At 34.9% G+C, this 27,515-nt stretch overlaps 1 protein-coding gene across 2 annotated transcripts in view; it reads right to left on the reverse strand.

Moving 5' to 3' along the window:
- Positions 1–494: 494 nt before the first annotated feature.
- LOC136833986 (high affinity cationic amino acid transporter 1-like) overlaps positions 495–27,515 on the reverse strand; it is a 44,319-nt gene continuing 17,298 nt past the window's right edge. For both annotated transcript variants that reach the window (XM_067096258.1, XM_067096259.1), the window contains exons 2-14: positions 24,456–24,762; positions 23,080–23,208; positions 21,353–21,508; positions 20,710–20,814; positions 12,849–13,025; positions 11,192–11,316; positions 9,573–9,670; positions 7,783–7,922; positions 7,023–7,125; positions 5,498–5,682; positions 4,091–4,257; positions 3,147–3,255; positions 495–2,222 (exon numbers count right to left, since the gene is read on the reverse strand). In XM_067096258.1, coding sequence (XP_066952359.1) covers positions 646–2,222; positions 3,147–3,255; positions 4,091–4,257; positions 5,498–5,682; positions 7,023–7,125; positions 7,783–7,922; positions 9,573–9,670; positions 11,192–11,316; positions 12,849–13,025; positions 20,710–20,814; positions 21,353–21,508; positions 23,080–23,208; positions 24,456–24,672 — 3,288 coding nt within the window. In that variant the 5' untranslated portion in view covers positions 24,673–24,762 and the 3' untranslated portion in view covers positions 495–645. The remainder of the gene's footprint in view (positions 2,223–3,146; positions 3,256–4,090; positions 4,258–5,497; positions 5,683–7,022; positions 7,126–7,782; positions 7,923–9,572; positions 9,671–11,191; positions 11,317–12,848; positions 13,026–20,709; positions 20,815–21,352; positions 21,509–23,079; positions 23,209–24,455; positions 24,763–27,515) is intronic.

A 27,515-nucleotide genomic window follows, 5' to 3' on the forward strand; every position in this document is an offset into this window, starting at 1 on the left:
AATAATGCCAAGAAAGTGTTAAATGAAATAAGTGAGCACTTGTGAATGTCAAAGTGAAACGAATTTGACATTCTGGAAAATAATATGATCGAAAATTTATACGTAATCCTTAGGTTATAAGGAACTACTTGCATCAGCCAAATTTAAAATTATTAATTTTTCTGGATCTAAAGCAAGAAAAATGTCTGATTACTAGCAAAAAATAAGTTATTCCTGTAGGTTACGACTATGGAAAATTATCATTTCTCTTATCTCGGGTAAATCGTGGAATGCATTTGAAATAAAAATGGAATTAAAAATTAAAACATTAAAAGAGGAAATAAGTGAATAATTTTTATCTCCCATTTATGTCTTGGGTGATTGCTTATTATTGTTTAATCATCTTTCTAGTATGACAACGAAGCCTTTTCAGTGATGTAAACCTATGGAGCTTATACAAACGAAGGCGCCCACGATATAAAATTAGCATCTGTGTATTAAGCACAGATGTATAAGTGAAAAATGAAGTGCATTTGATTGGGGTTACATTCATTCACGACCGTCAAGAATTTACGTGCAGGGGAATATGCCTACATGCAAGGCAATAACGCTTCTGCCTGCGCAGGGTAAAACAATGACGATGATTCTGTACGTGGCTTAGTTTGTCTAACTCCCAAACAAGGCCTTAAGCTTATTGACATTGCTTGGTTGCGAAGACTGGGGACGTCCAGAGCTCTGGGCGTCTTCTGTCTTGGTTTGCTTAGATTCTTCAGTTGTCTTCCCACTAGATATTGAATCTTCTTTCATTGAATCAATTTTTCTTAAAACAGGTTTAGTTGTCGGTGTTTTGTCGTCAGCCTTTCTCACCGCCATCTTCTGATCTTTTTCTGTGCCTGCTCTAGACACCGGGAGAGTATCTTCGACACTGATACTGCTCTCACCACGTTCGCGAATAGTGTCCAGTCCCTCACCTAAGAAAGACATTTCTTTGCTACCCAGACGTTTGTATTCCCTCACGGGGCTGACTGGCCGGTCACTGGAACTGCCAAGCTTTTCCAGAGAATCTTGACTTCCAGCGTGTACTATTTTGCTATCTGTGCTATCCTCGTCTTCTCTTGCGTCCTCTGAATCTTGCAGATTTTTTATCCTACTTCTGAGTTCGTTCATTAAAGCGTCCTGCCCTCCTGAACGGTTGCTAGGTGATGGTGAAGGAAGAGGACTGCTGTCACTGTCGGACTGGTCTGGCTCCTTGACTGGTATGATGAAGAATTTGTCTACTCGCCGGGCAAGAGGGCTGTCTGCTGAAGAGGGCGGGATTTCGTCAAAACTAGAGCCTCTCTTGAGAAGTTTAGTAGGGTGTCGCCTCGATACTGGAGTGTTCGGGACACTACTTCTAGTAGTGAGAGCACTTGGTGTTGTCGGAGAAGACTCTGAATTTTGAACTGGGGAAGTAGATCGACTTAAAGGAGCGGACTTTGAAAGGACTAATGGCTCAGGTTTCTTTCTATCAACTTTTTCAGAACCGGCCAGAGGGTTTTCATTCTCATGGTCACTGTCAATTGCTGTGGCCTTTGGGACACTCTGGAGAAGCTGAGACATCACTATGGCTAGTGATTTCGGCATGCTGTTTATCCTTGCCTGCACTGATTTATCCCTTTCGGCATTATCATTCTTTTGTTCTTCATCATTTTCACTTTCAGCACTGGCAGTATCTTCACTCTTTTCACCATCAGCTGGACTAACAGAATTCTGTAACTGCAACTCAGCTTGTGAGTCAATGCCACCAACTGAATCTGGTAGATCGTGTTGTTTTGTTTCTTCGCTTGTGTGGGCTACCGAAACCACACCCTCTGGTGCACTGCTGGTAACATTTTCCAGTTCCATCTTTTCAATCTCATCATCATCTAGTTCGTTTGGTGGGAGAGAGTCGTTAACTACGTTATCGAGTGATTCTAAAGCCTTCTGAACCTCATTCTCCTTTTCTTCTGCATCTGGAATGTTTTTCACAGCTTCTTCAAGTACCAGAGGCGATATAGGTTTAGGTGGCTTCTTTTCTATTCTGTTCACCTTTGGGGTATTAGGTGCAGTGCTGATTGGGGTAGCCAGCTGAACATTGATTGTGGGAATAACGAACGGGCGCAGCCTACCTGGATCACCTGGGTTGTCAATTCCAAATAAACGCCCTTTTGCTCGAAGTTCCTCTGTGCTGTGGAACATTCCGTAGAAGAAGTAGATGGGAAAACCTGGCATGAAGGAATGGTAGATTTAGTCTGTTGGAAACTAACTGGAGGTTATTACACGAGATTTTTGACACTTGGTTAAAATATTCACAAAGAAAAATCCTACTTGGTTAAAATATTCACAAAGAAAAATCCTACTTGGTTAAAATATTCACAAAGAAAAATCCTACTTGGTTAACATATTCACAAAGAAAAATCCTACTTGTTAAAATATTTAAAAAGAAAAATCCTACTTGGCTAAAATATTCAAAAAGAAAAATCCTACTTGGCTAAAATATTCAAAAAGAAAAATCCTACTTTGACTACTTGGTTAAAATATTCAAAAAGAAAAGTCCTAATTTGAATATGAATTTGCATATTCCGAAATCAATGTAGAAGCTTAATTGCTAAATGGACCTGCAGTGGCAGTGTATTCTAAAAGTTTTGATGTATATTGATGATGAACCAGTTGTCCTTAGAAGTGACATTTTTACCTCATCGATTTATTCAACCAGTACATATCGAAAATGTAATTCTTTTCCGTTTCTTGTAATGATACAATTTTCTCTATCTATTTGTGGAGGCTGTATGAATATATCCCTTTAAAGAACAGGATTTCCATGGAACATTTTCACTTAATTGATAAAAAGCATATTATTAAGCTTACAATAGCACATAAATCACAGCTTTTCCTAAGTTGTCTATTCAGTATCAGATTCTTTTCTGTGGTGAAGTACTCACTACGCCTGACTAACTTTTCCACTTGCCATCCCAATATTTTCCCTCCAGTCGTATTTTAGACTGATCCAACTCTAAGTTTTAGGCAGGAATTGAGCTCATCTTGATTGGGTTTCATAAACCCTTTACTTTCATTTCATTATTTTGAGGCAAAATAGTGAAATGGGCCTGTTTCCAACCTGAGAATCACGGAACCAAAAATGAACTCACCGATTGCCATCCAGATAGCGAATCGAATCCACGTGTCTGTAGACAAGTTGAACATGAGATAGAAATTGATGAAGGCACTCACTGCAGGCATCCACGGGACCAGAGGAACCTGTGTCAAGGAACCGTGCTTTTTACGATAGACATTTTAGAAATTATGTCTTAATTGAAACGTTCTTACCCAATATTCACAAACGGTGTCTTTTTCGATCAGTAATTTCATGGTCAGGGCTCTTGAATAATAATAATAATAATAATAATAATAATAATAAATAATAATTATTATTAATAATAATAATAATAATAATAATAATAATAATAATAATAATAATTATTATTATTTTTTATTATTATTATTATTATTATTATTATTATTATTATTATTATTATTATTATTATTATTATTATTATTATTTCATGGTCAGGCACTTGTCACTTGTTGAAATCAATAATAATAATAATAATAATAATAATAATAATAATAATAATAATAATAATAATAATAATAATAATAATAATGTCATGACATCAAGGTTTCTCTCCTAATCCGTGCTTAATGAAATCAGTTTTCATAACTCATTTATTGCCCCAAAACCAGATATCTTAACCATTAACTGCACTTTACAACAGTGATACTGAAATGCAGTTGCAGATCAAACGCTGTGATCATCTTATCAAATTTCACATTCACATCAAGTCGGATGGTTTAATTAATTCTCTGCCCTCTACAAGAGGAAAATGTATATTGCTGTTGATGTCAAATTATTTAATATTTTTCCTGTAACCATAGAAGACTCAAGGTCATTCTGCTGCTGCCTTGAAAAAACATGCCAATTTGCTGCCCTCTAGCCTCAGTAGTTTTTAAGATCTGCAAAGTGCAGACGGACAGACAAAACCGGCACAATGGTTTTCAGAAAACTAAAAAACAAAACGTCCAGTTAACGTACCTTGAAGGAAAGAACTTTCTTGGACTCTGGCTGCATTGCAAGGATTAAAATATTGATGACGTTGAGAACCGCCATGATAACAATGCCGACAATGGCGCCAGCATCTCCCTGGGAGAGAGGTTCTCGAAGTATGACGAGCAGGCCGCACAGGATGGCGATCAATATACCTTCAAACGTTAGATGAGAAAGAATCCATCATTAAGTGGCGAACAGTTGTATCTAATGTAGCTAACTACAATAAAATGTATGGCATATGCCTTCGTGGATTTGTTCAGCTTGGTACAAGAAAAATCTAAAAATGGTTGAGAGTAAAGGCACATAAGACTAGGGTTGCGTTGACACTACTTCAAAAATGTCATAAACAAACTGGCATCTTATTGCATACTTGTAGCAAACAGTTTAAAAACAGGTCAGCGACTGGTAAGTGGAGAACTAATCTTTGGCCAGTAGTGGATAATCTTACGAAGTATTGGTTAGGATTGCCAATAAATCGTTGACTTGTATTCAAACTGTTTTTGTTGTAAATCATCATGCAGATCGCAAGCATGTTGAATACAAGTCAACGCCTTGTTGATAATTCTACCCAAAGCTTTTGTTCTCTAAGTACGGTCGTTAATGTGTTTTCAACCTGTTTGTGATATATACGCAATAAGTTATCAACATGCGATTATCACACGGGTTAACATAATGTGGACACACCCTACAAATGGTAGGTGAGATACACTGGTGAAGTTAGGTGGCTGTAAGATTGATCTTAAACACCTTAAATTTACAAAGTTAGGGAGTTGGTTGTCAGTCCTTCGATATTGTTAAAATGAGCTGTTGAATATGTAAATGAAAACATTTATTTAAAAAGGATTCCTAAATCTGGAGGCGTTAGAAGAGCAGGTATAAACTCTCTAAATCTGATTTGTTTTTAAGTTGTCAGTGGGAATGGGTATCCTTCCTGAAATAAACAAAAATCTTAAGATGTAGTGTTAATTAATGTATGAGCTGAAATTGTAGATTCACTCAAATATAACCAACCCCTAAATCATGGATATATGTCTCAGAAATTATTGTGTATAACTCAAAATGAGAACAGTTAGGCAACAGTAGCAAAAGCCCATTACTGACAATATACCAAAGTCCCACAATGAGCTGAAATTGTAGAGTCACCTAATTACAACCAACCCCTAATTCATGAATATATGTCTGAGGTATGATTGCATATAACACAGTGAGAACAGATTAGGCAACAGTAGCAAAAGCCCATCACTGACAACATACCAAAATCCCACCGTGAGCTAAAATTGTAGATTCACCTAACTATAACCAACCCCAAAACCATGAATATATGTCTCAGAAATGATTGCATATAACACAATGAGAACAGATTAGGCAACAGTAGCAAAAGCCCTTACTTACAATATACCAAAGTCCCATAACTTGCCACAGAACTAGAGAGCTCTGTAGGTTCACTGTGCTTGTCCAGGTTGAATAACTGCCTCATGACCTGATTCCTAGAGTAAGATTGGGGACTCAAGGAGAGTTTCTTCTTTGCTGTTTCCATCAGACTCTGGGGCTCCTCATCTTCTGTATCTGGGGTGAACCTTTATTTTCAGAAAGGAAATTGAAATGAAAAACAGATCCTCAGTACAGCCCAGGCATCAGACTTGTGTCCTCTTGGTAGTGATGAACAAATTTAGTGATTGATATTTATGTTAGATATAGTAGATATTTGTGGAACATTCATTTTGATATCTATATGTGAATATTAGTATTATTTTAGCTTAGGAATTTACTACTGGCACGACACTTAAACACACATATGCAGTATATATATTGTATATACTGTATGTATATATATATATATATATATATATATATATATATATATATATATATATATATATATATATATATATATATATATATATACCGTATCATGCTTCTCAGTTAGCTAAAAGAAGGATCCACAGTAATATATATATATATATATATATATATATATATATATATATATATATATATATATATATATATATTATATATATATGTATGTATGTATATATATATATGTATGTATGTATGTATGTATGTATGTATGTATGTATGTATGTATGTATGTATGTATTATATAAAAAAAAAGTATTGTATATATATATATATATATATAAATTTTTAAATAATATATATATATATAAATTTATATATAAACGTGTGTGTGTGTGCATGTGATTTTGTTCATAATTTTTGTTTTCCTTTTCCGGAGTTTCTTAGATGCAAGAGAAGAAGAATAAGAAGAAGAAAAACAATGGAAACCTGAAATTGTATCTACGGTTCTAGAGAGTAACTTGCTGTGCTGTTTCAGGAGATAAGTTCCAAAATTTTCCATTCAGGAACGTAATATTCCCAGAATTATATAAAAAAAAAAAAAATTGAGTTCTACAAAAAGTGTATTTGTGACGTTTGAAGACACTGCACTACCTGAGAAGCATTACAGATACTGCTACAAGTGACTTTTGAAGAAACTATTACCTGAGAAGCATCACTGATATTGCTACAAGTGACTTTTGAAGAAACTATTACCTGAGAAGCATTACAGATACTGCTACAAGTGACTTTTGAAAAAACTATTACCTGAGAAGCATTACTGATACTGCTACAAGTGACTTTTGGAGAAACTGTACTACCTGAGAAGCAATACTGATACTGCTACAAGTGACTTTTGAAGAAACTGTACTACCTGAGAAGCATTACTGATACTGCTACAAGTGACTTTTGGAGAAACTGTACTACCTGAGAAGCAATACTGATACTGCTACAAGTGACTTTTGAAGAAACTGTACTACCTGAGAAGCATTACTGATACTGCTACAAGTGGCTTTTGTAGAAACTGTACTACCTGAATACTGATACTGCTACAAGTGACTTTTGAAGAAACTATTACCTGAGAAGCATTACTGATACAGCAACAATGGTGTATGCCATCAGAGTTCCGATACTCATCATGTCTACCAGAGCCTGCAGATCGAATAACATCGCCAGGAGCCCTGTAGAAATAAAAGTCACAGCATTTATCTTATCGTATGATAAGTGGTAAAAAGTATTATACTTACATTTTTTATTTATTTATTTGTTAATTCCTCTGTTTTTCTAATAACTGGTCTCCTCTTTCCTTCTGTTACTCCATTCGAATGAACGCGTTAATATTCTTTGGAAGCTTGAATTTCAAGTCAGTGGCCCCATTGGTGGGCTTGTTCCAAATGAATTAGGTTCGTCTTCTGAATAATAATAATAATAATAATAATAATAATAATAATAATAATAATAATAATAATAATAATAATAATAAGTGAATAATAGAGAAACAAATCCACAATTATGTGTATGTACATATATTTAAATATAAAACTATATGTACAGTTTTATCTTTAAATATATGTACACATACATAACTGTGGATTCGTTTCTCCATTTTAAGACTCATGCTACTATGAGTATTTATTATTAATAATAATAATAATAATAATAATAATAATAATAATAATAATAATAATAATAATAATAATAATAATAATAATAATAACTGGATTACTGAAATGGGGACACCGTGGGAGTGTAAGAAATCAAATGCTAAAACTCCCAAGTGTAGAAGTTGAGAAGAATCTCTTGAGAGAGAGAAAGCCAGAGGTGTTGGCTCTTCTTACCTGCGAGTAGCCCAGTGAGGAAGGTGGCAAGTATAGGCGTCTTGAATCGCTTGTTGACCCTGGAAAGGAACCTGAATATGATGCCATCATTCGCCATGGCGTAAATGATCCTTGGAAGAGGCAAGAGCACGCCAACCATACTGGAATGGGGGAGAAAGGTCTGATTGAGTAAAACATCGTCCCGAACAGGTTGGATACAAGTCAACAACACTGCCCCAAAATGGAAGGCTGCAGTATCACCCAAAATACAAAACTGAGAAAAATGGTAGATACTGTAGTTTTTTCTTGCCTTACTACTGATTTTGCAGATACTGCAAACGGGACCCCCTAAATAAAGCATTGAAGAATTATTCTGAAACTGCAGTAACTTGTTTATTAGTGTTTAATGAGCCCAATAGGTGGCATATGTGGCATATCTCAATTTCGAAAATTTTGCAGATACTGCAGTTTTCCATTTTAGGGCAGAACAGTTTGGTAATCTTAACCAAAGCTTAGTAAGACAGTCCTCCATTGGCCAATGATTCGTTTTTGCACTTAATGCCGTTGACTTGTTTTCAACCGGTTTGGGATGTGTGTGTGATAAGTTACCTACATGTTTATGATATGTTTTCCTGACTCATTCAAACAAGCCCATTCATACTCGTTGAGGAATTCACTGTAGATTAACAGGGCGATATCTTTTACCGTTGGTGTTTAGTTATGCGAATTATTATCGCTTTTAATATTTATTGATTAACTGAAGTAATTATTAAGTATAAACAGATTTTATATAAAAAATAACTTAATCTGTAATTATTGTAAGATGACCATAATGAGCAAAATAGTAAAAGAAATAACGATGCATCATTGAACATTGCTATTCATAAAAACTGGAAATGATCTAAAGAGAATTGGCCCCGTAGGAGGGTAGTGCCGTCAATGCACCTCATGCGGTGCACTGTAGGCATTACTTAAGGTTCGTTGCAGCGTCCCTTCGGCCCCTAGCTGCGACCCCTTTCATTCCTTTTACTGTACCTCCGTTCATAATCTCTATCTTTTTATTCTTACTTTCACCTCTCCTAACAATTGATTCATTGCGCAACTGCGACGTTTTCCTCCTGGTACACCTTTCAAACATTTTTACTGTCAGTTTCAGTTTCAGCACTGAATAACCTCATAGGTCCCAGTGCTTGTCCTTTGGCCTAAATTCTATTTCCAATTCCATTCACTCAATCATGAAGAATACGAGGTTCCTGTTGTTTGTCATAGTCTCTACGAGATGATTAGCCAAAATAACTTTCGTTGATTACAATTGGGACTTACCAGTGTTCTTATCAAAAGGCCAAAGGTATGACTTCTGATAATAGTGAGTATTACCGATAGGATAAAGAGTTAATAACAGTAGCCGATTACTCAGAATTCCCATTAGATAAAAAAAAACTGGTACTACCTGGTAATATTTTTAATATGATATGATTTTAATACGTCCAAGCAATGTGTTGGAACTGATATTTACACAACCGTACATTTGCATAAAGACATTCTCATACAGATATCTTTGATATAAAAGGTCGTATGTTTACTTATTCATACATACGTACATACATACAGGTACGTCAATTGTGTATCTAAATGCATGCTAAGTTGAGTTGAGAAGCGAAGCTGATATAATGCTGATATAACACTGATAAAGATAGCCAGATTTGGCAATTGTTATCAGGCCCTCATCAGCATGAGAGAGAGAGAGAGAGAGAGAGAGAGAGAGAGAGAGAGAGAGAGAGAGAGAGAGAGAGAGAGAGAGAGAGAAATACCTGGCAGAAAATCCGAAAAGGGCTCCAATGCTCACAATCCATTTTGACACCTGCATATCTTTGTCGTTGAAATAGGCCACTAGGGCGGCGTCTGGATCCTGGGTGGATAAATAGTCGATGAAATAGGTGAATGGATGTAATGGGGACATTATTTTGCAGACATTAATATTGGCGTTGAACTTAAATGTGAAACATGTAAACCTGTTTTGCAGATATTAATATTGGCATTGAACTTAGATGTGAAACAAGTGAATGGGCGTAATAGAGAACATTATTTTGCAGATATCAATATTGACATTGAATAAAACAGGTGAATTGGCATAATGGAGAACATTATTTTGCAGATATTAATATTGGCGTCGAACTTAAAGGTGAAACAAGTGAATGGGCTTAGTGGGGAACATTTTTGCAGATTTTAATATTGGCATTGTAATTAATATTGGTATTGAAAGTAATATTGACACTGAAAGTGATATTGGCACTGAAATTGATATTGGCACTGAAAGTAATATTGGCATTGAAATTAATATTGGCATTGAAATTGATATTGGCACTGAACTTAAATATGCAACTGTGAATGGGTACAGTGGGGAATAATATATTGCAGATGTTAATATTGGCATTGAACTTGAATATGAAAACGGTGAATGGACGTAATGGAGAACATTATCTTGCTGATATAGATATTTGCATTGAACGTAAATGTGACTGGCTGTGAGTGTACTCTGCCACCACGCACATGAACAGCGAATTAATCCTTGCATTCCCTCAAGTGCTGAGTGGAAGTTACAAGCACGAGAATCGTAATTTTATTTATTTATGAATATTAACGGAGGGTTACAGAGTAAATTGATAAACTAAGAAATGGACAAATGTTAGGATATCAAGAATACCTCGTGATTAATTGACTTAGGAGGGTTATAAGCTTAAATTTTTCGCTCGTGTAAATGCAATAAGGTAATTCACTTGAACTTTAAAGGGACCGGAGGAGACATTGAAGATAGAAGACGTATAACCGTATACACAAGAAATGGAAATATTAACGATATTAGATGAAACAGCAGAAATGTAAAAGCAGATGTGATAAGGTATTGAATATTTAATGAATAAGTAATAGATTGTATAGCAGAAGCTTAAATAGTGAATGAATATTAAAAGACCTGATGATTTTAGAATTAACAGAGAATCGTGCTATGATATCAACTGCTAATGAGCGATGCAAAAATGGTTAAACGCCATGTATCATTATACGATAATTTGAAGCGTAACAGTGAAAAGGTATACAAAGCTAAAAGGGTTCGTAACTAAGGGATGTACAGACTCACGCTAATTGCCAATTTACCAAGGATTAGAAGGGGAAAAAACCTGAATGAATTTGCAAAGGAGAATGGAAATGACAATGAGGCTGTATTTAATATAGAAAGAACGTCATTGAAAATACAAATAAAAACTTAAAGACTCATTATATTAAAAGTCAATAGGAAAACGTGACGTATGAACCTAAAAAGCAGTTTGTTCACAGAGATGCAAAACATTGTTAACAAAACTGTTTACATCTAACGCAGACGTGAATATATCTTGGAAGGAAATTCAGGAGGGTTAGTATACATAAATCATACCAATGCACAGTAGGGCACAGACAGCGTAACAGTTGCAGACATTCCGAAATAAGCCAAGAAAATGACCAATAGGGAGACGCTTATCGATAGTGGGATGTTGCGTGCTGGGTTGATCGCTTCCTCGCCTGCAAAACAAAACGAGAAAGACAGTGTTAAAATGGTTAACGTTTTGACTGGCGAAGGAATTAGGGCCCCTAGCTGCAACCCCTTTCATTCCTATTACTGTACCTCCGTTCATATTCTCTTTCTTCTTACTCTCCTCGACCCTCTTCTAACAATTGATTCTTGGTGCAACTGGATTTTTTTTTTCTTCCTGTTACACCTTTCAAACCTTTTCTTCTGTCAATTTTAGTTACAGCGCTGAATGACTCATAGGTCCCAGCGATTGGCCTTTGGCCTAAATTCTACCTTCTATTCTTCACCATTTTTGTGATTCATGCTATTATGAGATTTTTATGAATTAATGGCACACCTAGAATTGTGATTGGTGATGAAATCCACAATGGTGGGGATTTCTTCACCATTTTAATGACTCATACTATTGTGAGATTTTTCTGAATGTTGTTACTTATGGTGCGTCACTATACTGTGACCGGAAATGATAGGTAAAAATCCAAAGTTATGTGTGCGAGAAAGACTAATTATCAAAATACAAAAATTATCAAAATGGTTGATATGAGTAAGACTGTATTTGTCAAAATACAAAAATTATTAAATAAATTTTTTAAAATTTTGTATTTTGATAAAATCTTACTCATACACACCATTTTAATAATTTTTGAATTTTGATAAATACAGCCTTACTCATATACCTATTTTAATCATTTTTGTGTTTTGATAAATACACTCTTACTTGTATACATAAATGTAGATATTTCCTTATTAATATTTTGTTCTTATTTTTCATTACATTCTATATACATTCTATATTAGATCTGTTTTAGATAAATTTTGATGATTTTATGTAACAAGCAGATGTGCATTTTGACATGATTTTTATTTTAATTTAATTCTCATGTATTCAAGGTAGACAACTCCACTAGAAGTTTTACAGGCACTCTATGATTCTTTGAAAATGACAGATGCGGATCTTGACAAGCTCTCCATGCAAATTTCTGTCGTGATTTTTGTTTTAAATGTTATTTTTTTTTTATTCAAGATGGAGGTCCACTAGAATCTTTTACAGAAGAACCCTTGATGATTTTATGACACTGCCAAATGCGGAGTTTCACTAAGGCTCCCCATTCGCAATTGAATCTTGATTTTTAAGTTTCTCTCAACACTTTTATTCAAAGAGAGAGAGAGAGAGAGAGAGAGAGAGAGAGAGAGAGAGAGAGAGAGAGAGAGAGAGAGGGAGGGAGGGAGGGAGAGAGAGAGAGAGAGAGAGAGAGAGAGAGAGAGAGAGAGAGAGAAAACAAAGTCCTAGCAATGCAGTCTTAAGTTTCTCTTAACACTGTTTTATTCAGAAGAGAGAGAGAGAGAGAGAGAGAGAGAGAGAGAGAGAGAGAGAGAGAGAGAGAGAGAGAGAAAGCAGTTGTAGCAATGCAGTCTTAAGTTTCGCTTGGAAGGAAGCTGTGTTTTATTGGGAGAGAGAGAGAGAGAGAGAGAGAGAGAGAGAGAGAGAGAGAGAGAAAGAGTATTAAGCAAAGATTCCTACCAGTCGTAGCAATGCAGTCGAAGCCTACGAAGCCGAAGAAGCAGGTAGCGGCCCCGTTCATGATGCCAGCGAAGCCGTGAGGCGCAAAACCGCCTTCGCCCCAATCTGTTTCACCTTCGGTATTGTTGCATAGCGTCACGGTGTCGTTCTTGGTCAGCTGCCAGTTCGAGACGTCAGCTGAAAGGCGTGAAGTTTGTTATTATTATTATTATTATTATTATTATTGTTATTATTATTATTATTATTATTATTATTATTATTATTATTATTATTATTATTTATTATTATTCAGAAGGTGGACCTGTTCTTGTGGAACGAGCCCACCAAAGATGCCATTGACTTGAAATTCAAGCTTTTGACATATTAATAATAATAATAATAATAATAATAATTATTATTATTATTATTATTATTATTATTATTATTATTATTATTATTATTATTATTATTATTATTATTATTATTATTATTCAGAACGCGAACCTGTTCATATTGAATAAGCCCACCAAAGATGCCATTGACTTGAAAATCAAGCTTCCAAAGAATTATTATTATTATTATTATTATTATTATTATTATTATTATTATTATTATTATTATTATTATTATTATTATTATTATTATTATTATTCTGGTTGCTTTCGGCAGGAGAAGGGAATCAGGGATCAATTGTGAATGTGAAAGATTCATTAAAATAAAACCCATGAAAAATTGACAAACTAGACTCCATCTGACGATGGTCCAAGTCATAAGTGCTAATTTGGTCGTGGATATCTATTTTCAGTCAGTTATGCTAACCCAAAAATAAAAAAAAAAGAATATAGAATTGCGTTCCTTATAGCTTTTGCCTGCTACTTGACCCTCTAGAGTAAACTATTACTGTACAAATCAACCAGAACTTACCAACTTATCCCTTGGATGACGGGAAAAATGAAAAGCAATGACTTTTCGAAGTAGAAAGAATGATTATAATTCCCCACTTCTGTCTTCTTTACTAAATTATCATCTCTCGTTAAATTTCGTATTGAAAACAGGTGCTTTGATGCATGGGTAAAAATTAAAATAAGAAGTAAGGCCATTATTCTGCCCTAAAGTGGAAAACTGCAGTATTTGCAAAATTTTCGAAATTGAGATATGCCACCTATTGTGCTCGTGAAACACTAATACACAAGTTACTGCAGTTTCAAAATGATTCTTCAATGCTTTATTTAAGGGCTCCCATTTGCTGTATCTGCAAAATCAGTAGTAAGGCAAGGGAAAACTGCAATATCTTCCATTTTTCTCAGTTTTGTATTTTTGCAGAGACTGCGGTCTTCCATTTTCGGGCAGTATTGTCAGTAGCTAAAACACTTAATTGAACTAAAGGTGAAAGTTCAGAATCTGAAGTGCTTTGGGATAAGAGAGAAAATAGATGGCCTATGAAATTTCACTGAATATCAGAGTTTAACAAATAACATCCATAGTAAGGGTTTAACCTTTCAGATATATTCAGAATCTTTTCAGTGAAAGATTGATCATTATTGCATATTTCCCCGCCCTAATAGCTTTGAAGTGGATATAACAAAATGTATATCTTAAAAATATATATTTAGAATTAATGATAAATTTAATGACATTCATTTGAATGTTAAATCCTTTATGATAATAATAAAAGGATATGAAATTTTCACTTGGATTGAGAATTCAGTTCAATCATAAAATTGTATACATAAATATAAACTATTTCATATTTTGTCTTGTGCGTTTTTAATTTTGTATTGGGGTTCCGACAATATATCATATATATATATATATATATATATATATATATATATATATATATATATATATATATATATATATATATATATATATATAAGATAATATATATACATATATATGTATATTTTACAAATATATATATATATATATATATATATATATATATATATATATATATATATATATATATATATATATATATATATATATATAAAAATACCATAGAAAGCGATTGGTACTGACTTCTGCTTGTCATTTTCCTGTGGTATTCGCTTATATACTGAGATCACATGGATCATCTGTGATTTTTTACACACACACACTATATATATATATATATATATATATATATATATATATATATATATATATATATATATATATATATATATATATACATATGTTACAGTGAATCTGTATAATCAGGGAATATATATATTCTCTGATATTTTCAGGAATGTGCATAATGTCTGATTCACTCCAGAGGATATGTATATTCCTGAAATTTTTAGTGAATATACATAACATATGTTACAGTGAATCTGTATAATCAGGAATATATATATTCTCTGATATTTTCAGGAATGTGCATAATGTCTGATTCACTCAGAGGATATGTATATTCCTGAAATTTTAGTGAATATACATATTCCCTGATTATTCGGTCTTATTATTATACAGATTCCTGAATCGTGTTTGGTATGAAAGAACAATGAAATAAATAGCTGAAACGATAAACAAAGCCTTGTTTTCACAATGTAAACTTAAATGTAAACACAATGTAAACCACTGAACTAACGAACCATGGTAGGAGTCCATCTAATTACCACCTTCCAACCCCGGTGCTATAACCCCCAGTCATACGCCATCCTTCCTACTGTCAACACCATGGCAAATCCAACTGAGCGTGATTTAGAAGCACATTTTCGGGAAGAATTATTCCAAAGAAGTGAAGGAAAGAAATCTGTCTTGCTTCCAAAAAGAACAGTATAATGAAATTATTTCAGAACTGACAGCAATTGACAAGTCAGGCAAAAGACGCCTCATGAATACTACCTTCTGAAGAAGAAGGAGATCCTCAAGTGTGGTGATGTTCTCAAGTTGATTAGAAGACGGACTGCCAATGAAGATCCTATCTATTTTGCTACATTGGAGGATACATTCGACATTATTAAGCGTGCTCATATTGCAACTGGCCACGGAGGGCGCGATAAGATGGTAAAGGAATTATCTAAAAAGTATGCCAACATTACCCATGATGCAATATCTATTTACAAATCACTGTGCATCGAATGTCAGCGTAAACGTAAGCGACCAACAACCAAAGGGACTGTTGTTCGACCTATTCTGACAAAGAACTTTGGCTCCAGATCACAAGTTGACCTTGTAGACATGTAGGCGATGAAGCAAGGCAACTATAAGTGGATAATGGTCTACCAAGATCATCTTACAAAGTTCTGTGTATTGAGACCTCTCACATCAAAACGTGCTGCAGAAGTTGCGTATCAGCTGTTGGATATTTTTCTTTTACTTGGTGCACCGGAAATTCTACAAAGTGACAACGGATCGGAGTTTACTGCTTGTGTTATTACAGAACTTAAACTGCTTTGGCCTGATCTTGTAATGGTTCATGGAAAACCTAGACATCCTCAGAGCCAGGGGTCAGTTGAACGAGCAAACTGTGATATTAAAGATATGTTGGTAGCCTGGTTGAGTGATAATAATACAACAGACTGGACAGTTGGTTTAAAATTTGTGCAGTTTCAAAAAAACTCTAGCTACCATTCTGGCATTAGAAGGTCACCATTTGCTGCATTGTTTGGATCCGATGCAAAAGTAGGACTGACAACTTCAGCTCTTCCACATGATGTAATTCACCGTCTCCAAAGTGAGGACGATTTGCTGGCAGTAATTACGGAAGAAACAACTTCAGATGAACCACCTGTTGTCGAACCAGTTACTGCTAAACCACCTGCTGTCGAACCAGTTACTGCTGAACCACCTGCTGTCGAACCTGTTACTGCTGAACCACCTGCTGTCGAACAAGTCACTGCTGAACCACCTGCTGTCGAACAATTCACTGCACTGGGAGTATTGTGCACGACTGTGATTAGAGGTTAGTCAGTAGGGTATCCTTATGGTCGAACGGATAACAAATTTCCCTCAATACACTGTATTTTTATGTTATTATGTGGATTGTAGTGAGTGTAATGTTTCTCTTTCTCTCTCTCTCTCTCTCTCTCTCTCTCTCTCTCTCTCTCTCTCTCTCTCTCTCTCTCTCTCTCTCTCTGCAGCTGTCGAACCACCTGCTGTCGAACAAGTTACTGCCGAACCATCTGCTGTCGAACCAGTTACTGCTGAACCACCTGCTGTCGAACCAACATCACCACTCTCCGTTCGTCAAAAGAATATTACCTCTCAGCGAAAACGTGCGTGCGAAGCACAGCTTTTCAAGCTGAACGTATGGTTAAACGAAGTCGTCGTATTATGGACCGTGGAAACGTCGGGAACAATGTAACGATTCCGATACCAATGGTGGATAGGGTCGGGGGATCAAGGAATATCATGGGAATAATTATGGATATTAACGAAAATGACAGTTACACGATTGCAGTGAAGAGTGGTATACTGAGTGGAAATATACCAGGAATTAGTTTGATTTATGTACGTATGAACTGTATTCAAAAGACCATGTGACAACCGATAGGATTGTTTCGCTTCGAACTGCTGTGCAGCAAGAGTCAAAGTCAGGTGGTCAAGGTTTCGCCAAATGCAACTGTGCTGGTTCAAAACGTTGTCAAACAAATCGATGTAAATGTTTTAAGCTGAAAGTTAAATGCAACTCACGATGTCATGCAAGTTTGCATTGTGAAAACAAGGCTTCGTTCTAAATATTAGAACGATCCTTATTATTTTTTTACTAGTTTTATTTTAAATGAGTATTTTGTGACAGACAAGTTTTATTTTCTGTTCATAATAAATTTTGTTACATCCAAGTGTTTTATGTGATAAATAAAATATTACAGACGTGTATTACTGTTTTTAGTGATTTATTCCATTATTCTACCATACCATACAAGTTTACATTGTGAAAACAAGGCTTTGTTTATCGTTTCAGCTATTTATTTCATTGTTCTTTCATACTAAACACGATTCAGGAATCTGTATATTCACTAAAAGTTTCAGGAATATACATATCCTCTGAGTGAATCAGACATTATGCATTCCTGAAAATATCAGAGAATATATATATTCCCTGATTATACAGATTCACTGTAACATATATATATATATATATATATATATATATATATATATATATATATATATATATATATACAGTATATATATATCTGTATAATGTGTGGACATATAATACACGGAGTACTGTATTTCATGCAGTCATAATTAAAATTATGTAATAAATTCCAGTAAAAATCTCGGGAGTTCGTAAGACAACATTAACAAATGTCTATGCAAGCAGTGTAAGTGGAATACAAAAGTTATTTGTTTAACATATCGGTCTTAAGTAACTCATTTATTTCGTTGTTGTGTTTTATGATCTCTTATCACATACACACATATATTACTCATATACGTAAGGGAAATAGCGATAAAGGGGACAAAGAATGGTAGGGACACAGCAAATCTGAAATAGTTAGAGAGACTAGGATTATTATTATTGTTATTATTATTATTATTATTATTATTATTATTATTATTATGCTTCGTTTTTCGTTATCATCATAGTATTACAGATGAGGCTTCGTATTATTATTATTATTATTATTATTATTATTATTATTAATTCCTTTGCTTAGTTCTTCGTATCTTAATAATCTTATTGATGAAGATAATTATTATTATTAATGGAGAAACAAATCCACTGTTATGTATGGGTATGTATATTTAAAAATAAATCTTTGCAGACAGCTTTTGGAAATCTGCTCGATTCCCCTACCCTGGGCGGACAAACAGATTTGCAGGAGGAGGGTGAATGTCTTCCCTATCCTCCCATTCCCCTACCCACCCCGTCCCCACCAAGGACGGACAAGCCGGTTTGTAGGGGGTGGGCGGATTTGTCATGTCTCCCCTACTGCTACCCGTGGGAGGACAAACAGGTTTGCAGAGGAGGGTGAATGTCTCCCCCATCCTCCCATTCCCCTACCGACCCCGCCCCACCCAGGACGGACAAACCGGTTTGCAGGAGGTGGGTGGCTGTGTCACCCGTGGGAGGACTAACAAGATCCACTGGGATTTTTCTATTATTATTATTATTATTATTAGTTGACAAATTCTAAGCGTACAACCTTCCAAAAAATGTCATGTTATATAATCACCAGAATTACGATAATAAGTTTTATTTATTATTATTATTATTATTATTATTATTATTATTATTATTATTATTATTATTATTATATCAAATATGTTGGCAAATCCTTAACGTAAAGCAACGAAAAAAGTGTAATCACCAAGATAATAATAATAATAATAATAATAATTATTATTATTATTATTATTATTATTATTATTATTATTATTATTATTATTATTATTATTATTATCGTCATCGTCCTTAACATAAAACCTTACGTAACCCACAATATTACGACACCCACCCTCCCAAAAAAGAAAAACAACTCCGCCACATAACCGCCATTTATCAATGTATGATCTAGGCAAAGAGAGAGAGAGAGAGAGAGAGAGAGAGAGAGAGAGAGAGAGAGAGAGAGAGAGAATGTATTTACATACGAAACGATCTCGGGGGAGACATTGTTCATTGCTTATGTTATGAGGTTCCCTTGGTTCGGTTGCACAGAATATGTAAATTAACTCGCCGCGGCTGAAAGTTTCCAAGCCTGGCTGTCATTTCTCACCAAGAGGAGGGGGAAAAAATATATAAATGAAATAGATGAATATGAAGTGCTATACTTGAAACGGTAATGTAGATTTCATGTACATAGACATACACACACACACATATATTTGTATGTATATATATATATATATATATATATATATATATATATATATATATATATATATATATATATATATATATATATATATATATATATATATATATATATACATACAAATATATGTACACAAACACTGTACATAGATAAATTGATAGATAGCAATCAAGCAATCAGTTCCATTCCTTCAGGACACCGTGCTACTACCAGTTTCATTTCTCTCTCTCTCTCTCTCTCTCTCTCTCTCTCTCTCTCTCTCTCTCTCCAAACTCTCTCTCTCCTGTGTCTTTTCTTCCACAAAATTCTAAAGGGCTGATCCTCTCTCCCCAGTACCGAAGGTTAAGCCATGCTTTTAAACTCGAAGAGAGAGTGATGATTCTTTTCCCAAGCGATTTTTTCTGCCTTTTTAACTCGAGTAGTGTTTCTCTCTCTCTCCCCAAAAGAGAGAGTGATGTTTCATTCGCGTCGTATTCATGGTGGAAAATGGACGGGTAGTGAAAGCAGTGACAGGGAGAGACGAAAGTAGTTTATAGATTAGGAAATTTATCAAAAATACTTTGTGGTCTAAAAGTTTGGGGTACCGGAAAGGAATATCCCATATTATTATTATTATTATTATTATTATTATTATTATTATTATTATTATTATTCAGAAGATAACGAGCGAAATGCGGCTGTGCTAAGGTTTCACTCATGTCGTAGAAGAGGAATTATATATATATATATATATATATATATATATATATATATATATATATATATATATATATATATATATATATATATACATATATACGAGTGTATATATATATATATATATATATATATATATATATATATATATATATATATATATATATATATATATATATATATATATATATATTTACACATATGTGTAAATACATATATATACATAAATGTATATACGTATATAAATTTATATATGTATGTCTCTATAATATATATATATATATATATATATATATTATATATATATATATATATATATATATATATATATATATATATATATATATATAAATATATATATATATATATATATATATATATATATATATATATGTATATAAACTTATTGTAAATGTATTTCTTACCATTAATAGCAGCAGCAATGATGACGTATATCACAATGACCAAGTTGAGGCTGGAAAAAACGTTGTTGACCGTCGATGACTCCTTTATTCCAATAGCTAACAGTCCTGTAAATCATTAATGCAAAATTGACATCTTGGAGCAAAATCTACATTAAACGAGTAAAAAATGCGCCGAAGTTACTTCGGCGCAATCGAGTTTTCTGTACAGTGTATAATCAAGACCACCGAAAATAGATCTGTCTTTCGGTGGTCTAGGTATAATGCTGTATGAGCCGCGGCCCATGAAACATTAACCACGGCACGGTGGTGGCCTATACTGTATCGTTGCCAGAAGCACTATTACGGCTAACTTTAACCTTAAAAAAAATAAAACCTACTGAGGCTAGGGGACCGTAATTTGGTGTGTTTGATGATTGGAAGGTGGATGATCAACATAGCAATTTGCAGCCGTCTAGCCTCAGTAGTTTTTAAGATCTGAGGGCGGACAGAAAAAGTGCGAACGGACAGACAAAGCCGCCACAATAGTTTCTTTTACAGAAAACTAAAAATTACTAAAAATTACTGCATCTCCAACTACTTTGAAGAATTTTTCAATGGGTTTCAAAATAACAACCTAAAATAAATAGTGAGACAGTTTCCCTACCGGATATGAAGATTATCAGACCGAAGGATAAGAAATCCGGATAGTCAGAGAGAAACCCGACATCTATAGGCAAGTTCTCCGTCAGCCAGTCCGACATGACCTTGTTTCCCAGGACGTCTATGTAACTGCTAAATCCTCTCGCCACGCTTGATGCCCCTGGGAGAGTGGGAAGAGAATTATTCGTGGATGATTGCAAGCGTGTGATTGGTTGCTTGGGTGGGTATGTGCAGTGGCTCGTGTATGTATGTATGCATAATGTATTGTATGTCTTATATTATTTTCCAAAGAAATCATTCTTATTACCTTGGGAATAACTTATACTTCAGGAGAGTTAGAAGTGATTATAATCTACTCTATTGGGTTGTATATTTAGTCATCTACTGAGGCTGACATAGTCATCTAAAACTGCCCAGTCTTCTGTGATATTTGGATATTAATGGACAGCCTCATCTCTTAAAAGAAAACAAGGTATACAGGAAATAAGTAGAAGGGTAGGAAATTCCAAATTCTTTAATCAAATGATTTTGAAGAAATGGTGAGATGAGTGTATCCTCACAAGACTTGTACACTGTATCTATCAGGACTGAGAACCTCAGTATATACTGTAAGAGAAAGTTGAAAGAGCAGACAAGCCAGAAGCCTATTCAAGAGCAATTTATTATCTGTAGCTCAATTAAGGAATAGTGATTTTGTGACTATGTGGAAATCAATCGAAGGTGGAAACGCCTGGCCAGTTATCAGATAAAAACATTTAAGAAGGTCCCAATTATCAGGACAGTACTCTGTTAAGAAACAGACAAGTCCCACGTAGACTCAAGAGATTGCCCAGATAATAAATGTTGCAACTGCAGGGAATACCCAGCTTCTTGAATAAAGTCTTGGTCAGTCCATGATAAGATCTCTCCTGGACCTTTTACTGTTTACTTCTTGATTCATGCAAAGATTGTTTTGCAAAGATGGAATGAGTTCGGGATAATGGAATAGTAAGTAAACTGGTCATGGTAGCTATAAATGACAAAGACTCCCTGTGGACTAATCAGGGGTATAACCCAGTTCATTATTAACAGGACATAATGTCAAGTAAGGATGAAAAGAAGCTTCCGCAGAAGGTTGTAGAGAGAAGGATAACCTGTGAAGAGTAAAATCATCTGCATATGAATGAGCTGTACAAGAGGGGATTTTGAGGATTACAGAAATTAGAGAAGGTAGATGAGAGACCATATCACTGAGAGACACCATGAAAGGGTCAGATTCAGCCCTTTATGCTACAGTAGAAATAAACTGGACTGAAAAATAAACATGAAATGTGTTTTGTAATGGTAGAATAGAAACAGACTGGACTGAAAAGGAAACTTGGAATGTGTTTTGTAATGCTACAATAGAAACAAACTGGAATGAAAAGGAGACTTGAAATTAGTTTTGTAATGCTACAATAGAAACAAACTGGATTTGAAAAGGAAACTGGAAATGTGTTTTGTAATGCTACAGTAGAAACAAGCTGGACTGAAAAGGACACTTGAAATGTATTTTATAATGCTGCAATAGAAACAAACTGGATTGAAAAAGAAACTTGAAATGTTTTGTAATGCTACAATAGAAACAAACTGGATTTGAAAAGGAAATTTGAAATGTGCTTTGTAACGTTGATCAGTGACTTGACTAGCTAACACTTTCATCAAGACATTCGTTAGCATACAGTCATAACTATAGCTAGAATTCCCACTTACCGATGATGTATTCCAAGACGAGATTCCATCCAATTATGAAGGCAACGCATTCTCCAACACAAACATAGCTGTAGATGTAGGCTGACCCGGCTTTGGGGACTCTTGCTCCAAACTCTGCATAACATAGACCTGGAATTGTATAAGAATTTTTAAAGCTGTTTTGTACTCTTTTGCTGTTTTATGAATTGCCCAAGCTCTACCCTGTTTACGCAATACCAGTCTTACAGACCATCCAACAAAACAAATTTAGAATCAATCAGAGTATTTAGCTTTAAATGTTTTTCATTTGCATATTTTAAGCCTGTGCTCTTAAGTTAGTGATGTAAGGCTCTTTCAGTACAAGATGGCAATTATCATTGGTTCTGTTTCTACATATTCCTTGTGGAAATTGAGTGATTACTTGAATGATAACTCCTGACCCGTTCTTAGATTTGATTCAAAAACTCGTGTCTCAAAGTGGAGTTAGTCTTGTGTTTCATCTGGTATTTCACTTTATATCAGGTTTTAATGTTACTGACACCGCCAGTGAACCTACGCGTTCTTTTATTTATATGAGGTTCCATATATACATATATATGTATATATGTATATATATATATATATATGTATGTATATATATACATATATGTATATATACATATATATGTATATATATATATATATATATATATATATATATATATATATATATATATATATATATATATATATATATATATATATATATATATATATATATACACATACACACGCTTGAGAATATTTCGGAATACTCAAACTAGATGGCACAAGTTCAGGGAGAGAAAAAGTTTTCCTATTCCATTTTGTCTTCGAGATATAACGCAAAAGGCCATTCTCGAGACTTAGTCTCCTGTTGAAAGTTCCCCCGAGTTATTTCTCTCATTTTGAACCAGTTTGCTTTGGTGGTTATGCCCTTCCCAAAATGTTTTTCCTGGGACAATGTTTCGAGTTTGAGAATGGCCCACCAGCACTAAGCAGGTTTTTGGTGTCTTTTAGCCTGTCTTGCAGATGCGTTTTTTATAAATATGTTCTCGAGGTGTGATGAGAGATGGAGGTTCTTCGACCAAGATTCGTTGATTTGAAAGTCGTGATTTGAAATGAAATGGGGTAATGAATCATGCATGAATCAGATCCACGCCATCAAATGTATAATAATATACATTTTTATATGGGCCAGATATATATATATATGTATATATGTATATATATATATATATATATATATATATATATATATATGTGTGTATAATATTTATGTTTATATATATATATATATATATATATATATATATATATATACATACACACACACATGCACACACACACACACACATGGGTACGTGATGCCCACTCACCAGCAAATAAAGAAGCAATTCCAGCAATTAGAAACGAGACGACCACCGCTGGGCCCGTATATATAGCGACCTCTCCGACCAATACGTAGAACCCAACGCCTATAGTTGACCCGATGCCCAAGAGGGTCAGGTCAAAGAAGGTCAGGGCTCTCCGCAGCTCGCTGCTGCCGAAGTCGACGATCTTTTTCCTGGTGATCCGCTCTCTGAACGACGGCATGGTTACGGGTGGATTTTTTTTTTTTTGTTGCACACAACGAGAACTGGAAAGTGGCGTCGTCCAGGGATGAATCACATCTCACGGAGGAGTCTGGAATGAAGAGAGTTGTTAAAGATCTTGTGAGGTGTTGTTAGATATTCATATTGTTATTCACTGAATAACAATGTTGTTCAGTGAGTTGCAGTATGTTATTCACTGAGTAACAATGTTATTCAGTTGTTATTCAGTGAGGAACAATGTTATTCCCTGAGCTACAATGTGTTATTCACTGAACGGTATGTTATTCACTGAATAACAATGTTATTCACTGAGTAACAATGTTATTCAGTTGTTATTCAGTGAGTAACGATGTTATTCACTGAGCTACAATATGTTATTCACTGAATAACAATATTTTATTCACTGAGTAACAGTGTTATTCACCGAGTATCAATATGCCATTCACTGAGTAACAATATGTCATTCACTGGATAACAATATGTTTTTCACTGAACAACAATGTTTTATTCATTTAACAACAAAATGTTATACAGTTTTCATCAGGCAAAAATAACAGCTGTACTGATTATTTAAATTTTTTTTTTATTTACATCATATAGAGAACATCGCTTGATTGTTTAATGAAATTTAGGCTTCCAGGCCGAGATCTGGAGTACTTTCGTCCATTCAGCTCCTTAGACAGTGAAAAGAGGGAGTTAGAGTGGCTGGACAGCAAGATAAAAAGAGATTCAGAAAATGAAGGGAATGAAGTACCTGACGGATGAAAGGGGTCAATAGTTGGACTGTAACCTAAAATAAAATAAACACTACTGAGGCTAGAGAGCTGCAATTTGAATAAAAATGAAAGATTGGAGGGTGGATGATCAACATACCAACTAATAAGCCCTCTTGCCTCAGTAGTTTTTAAGATCTGAGGGCGGACAGAAAAAGTGCTGACGGACAGACAAATCAATAAATTTGCTTTTCAGGAGATTGAAAATGCAGAATATGATCAAGTCTAAAAACGTCAAAAGAATGAAAAATAAAAGTTCACAAATAATAATGATAATAATTAAGATGCTGAGTTGGAACAAGATTAACTGTATTTAATTGAATTAAATCTCGAATTTAGGCCAAAGGCCAAGCACTGGAACCTATGAGGTCATTCAGCGCTGAAACGGATACTGACAGTAAAAGGTTTGAAAGGTGTAACAGGAGGAAAACCTCAAAGCAGTTGCACTATGAATCATTTGTTAGAGAGTGTGGAGAGTAAGATGGAAGAAAGAGAATATGAAAGGAGGTACAGTGAAAGGAACGAAAGGGGTTGCAACTAGGGGTCGAAGGGACGCTGCAAAGAACCTTAAGTAATGCCTACAGTGCACCGCATGAGGGGCACTAACGGCGCTACCCTCCTACGGCGGCTTTGTTTTTATTAAACAGCCGTAAGAAAAAGTCTTTTCAGAAATAAGAAAAGACATCAAACACTCTTAAACTAAATTCCCTAAAAGTCTGAAACTGATGTCATCACTGAAAATAAAAAAAAAAAGGAAAATGTAAATCAGCCGCCGGAACTCGTAAAAAAGTTGAAGTCAGACGCAGTTTACATAAACACTTCAATCATGACTTAGAAGGAGTAGCTGTAAACTTTAAGCATTATGCAAGCTTCTGCCCGTCAAGGAAGCTTTTTCTTGTAAATGGCCATGTACTCCGTTGTAAGCGGGGAATGTAAAAGAGGGTGAATTTACCAAGGAAGACGCGGCGATGATAAGATTTCAGGTGGGCGTTGAAACTCTGCAAGAAACGTAGGGCTACTTAGTAAGAACAAATAGCTCTTCTGAATTGGGGTGTAAGGATGATTTGTGCCTGGGAAAATTCTGAACAGAGTTTGATTGATACATGAAATTTAGGTCGTCAACCCAAGCACTGGGCTACTTTCGAGACATTCATCACTAAAGACGGCTAAAACGGGAAGTTAGAGTGGTTGGACAGCAAGGTAAAGAGATCCAGAAAATAAAGGAAAAGAGATAAGGTACAATGAGATAGAAGGATCTAAATGTGGAACCTTGAGAAAATAAGTAAAAAATGCGCCGAAGTTTCTTCGGCCCAATCGAGTTTTCTGTACAGCGTATAATCAAGGGCACCGAAAATGGATCTGTCTTTCGGTAGTCTCGGTATACTGCTGTATGAGCCTGTCCTATATCGTTGCCAGACGCACGATTACGGCTAACTTTAACTTAACCTTAATAAAATGAAAAACTACTTTGGTTTGAGGGCTGCAATTTGTTATGTTTGATGATTGGAGGGTGGATGATCAACAAACCAATTTGCAGCCCTCTAGCCTCAGTAGTTTTTAAGCTCTGAGGACGGACAGGAAAAGTGCGGACGGACAGGGAAAGCCGGCACAGTAGTTTTCTTTTGCAGAAAACTAAAAATCCAGGCTAAAAAGTTGGGGTTGCAGCTAGAGGCCTAAGGAACTCCGCAAGCAACCTTTACTAATGCCTACAGTACACCACATGAGGTTTATCGACGGTGGGCACTAAACCCTCCCCTATGGCGAGTACCAAAAATGACTCACTCACCAGATTTCAAGTTGTGTGATAAATTAGCTGATTAAGTGTTCACGAGATTCCTTCACTGATATTCCAAGGAAATATCAAGCAAGAAACACTTGCTTATACAAAACACTCCAGTTTAAGATGATGCGGAAAAAAAAAAAATACTAGATAAACTGGGACACTTGTCATTTTAAAGATTAATGAATAGTTTTTTGTGTCAGTCAGTATTTGCGCAGTTCGGAAGCTATATGCAACTGGACTCAAGCCGTTTTAGAGAGCTGGTATACTGAGTGAATGGACCTTTCACTT

The sequence above is a fragment of the Macrobrachium rosenbergii genome, chromosome 52 (genome assembly GCF_040412425.1).
Source record: "Macrobrachium rosenbergii isolate ZJJX-2024 chromosome 52, ASM4041242v1, whole genome shotgun sequence".
NCBI lineage: Eukaryota > Metazoa > Arthropoda > Malacostraca > Decapoda > Palaemonidae > Macrobrachium > Macrobrachium rosenbergii.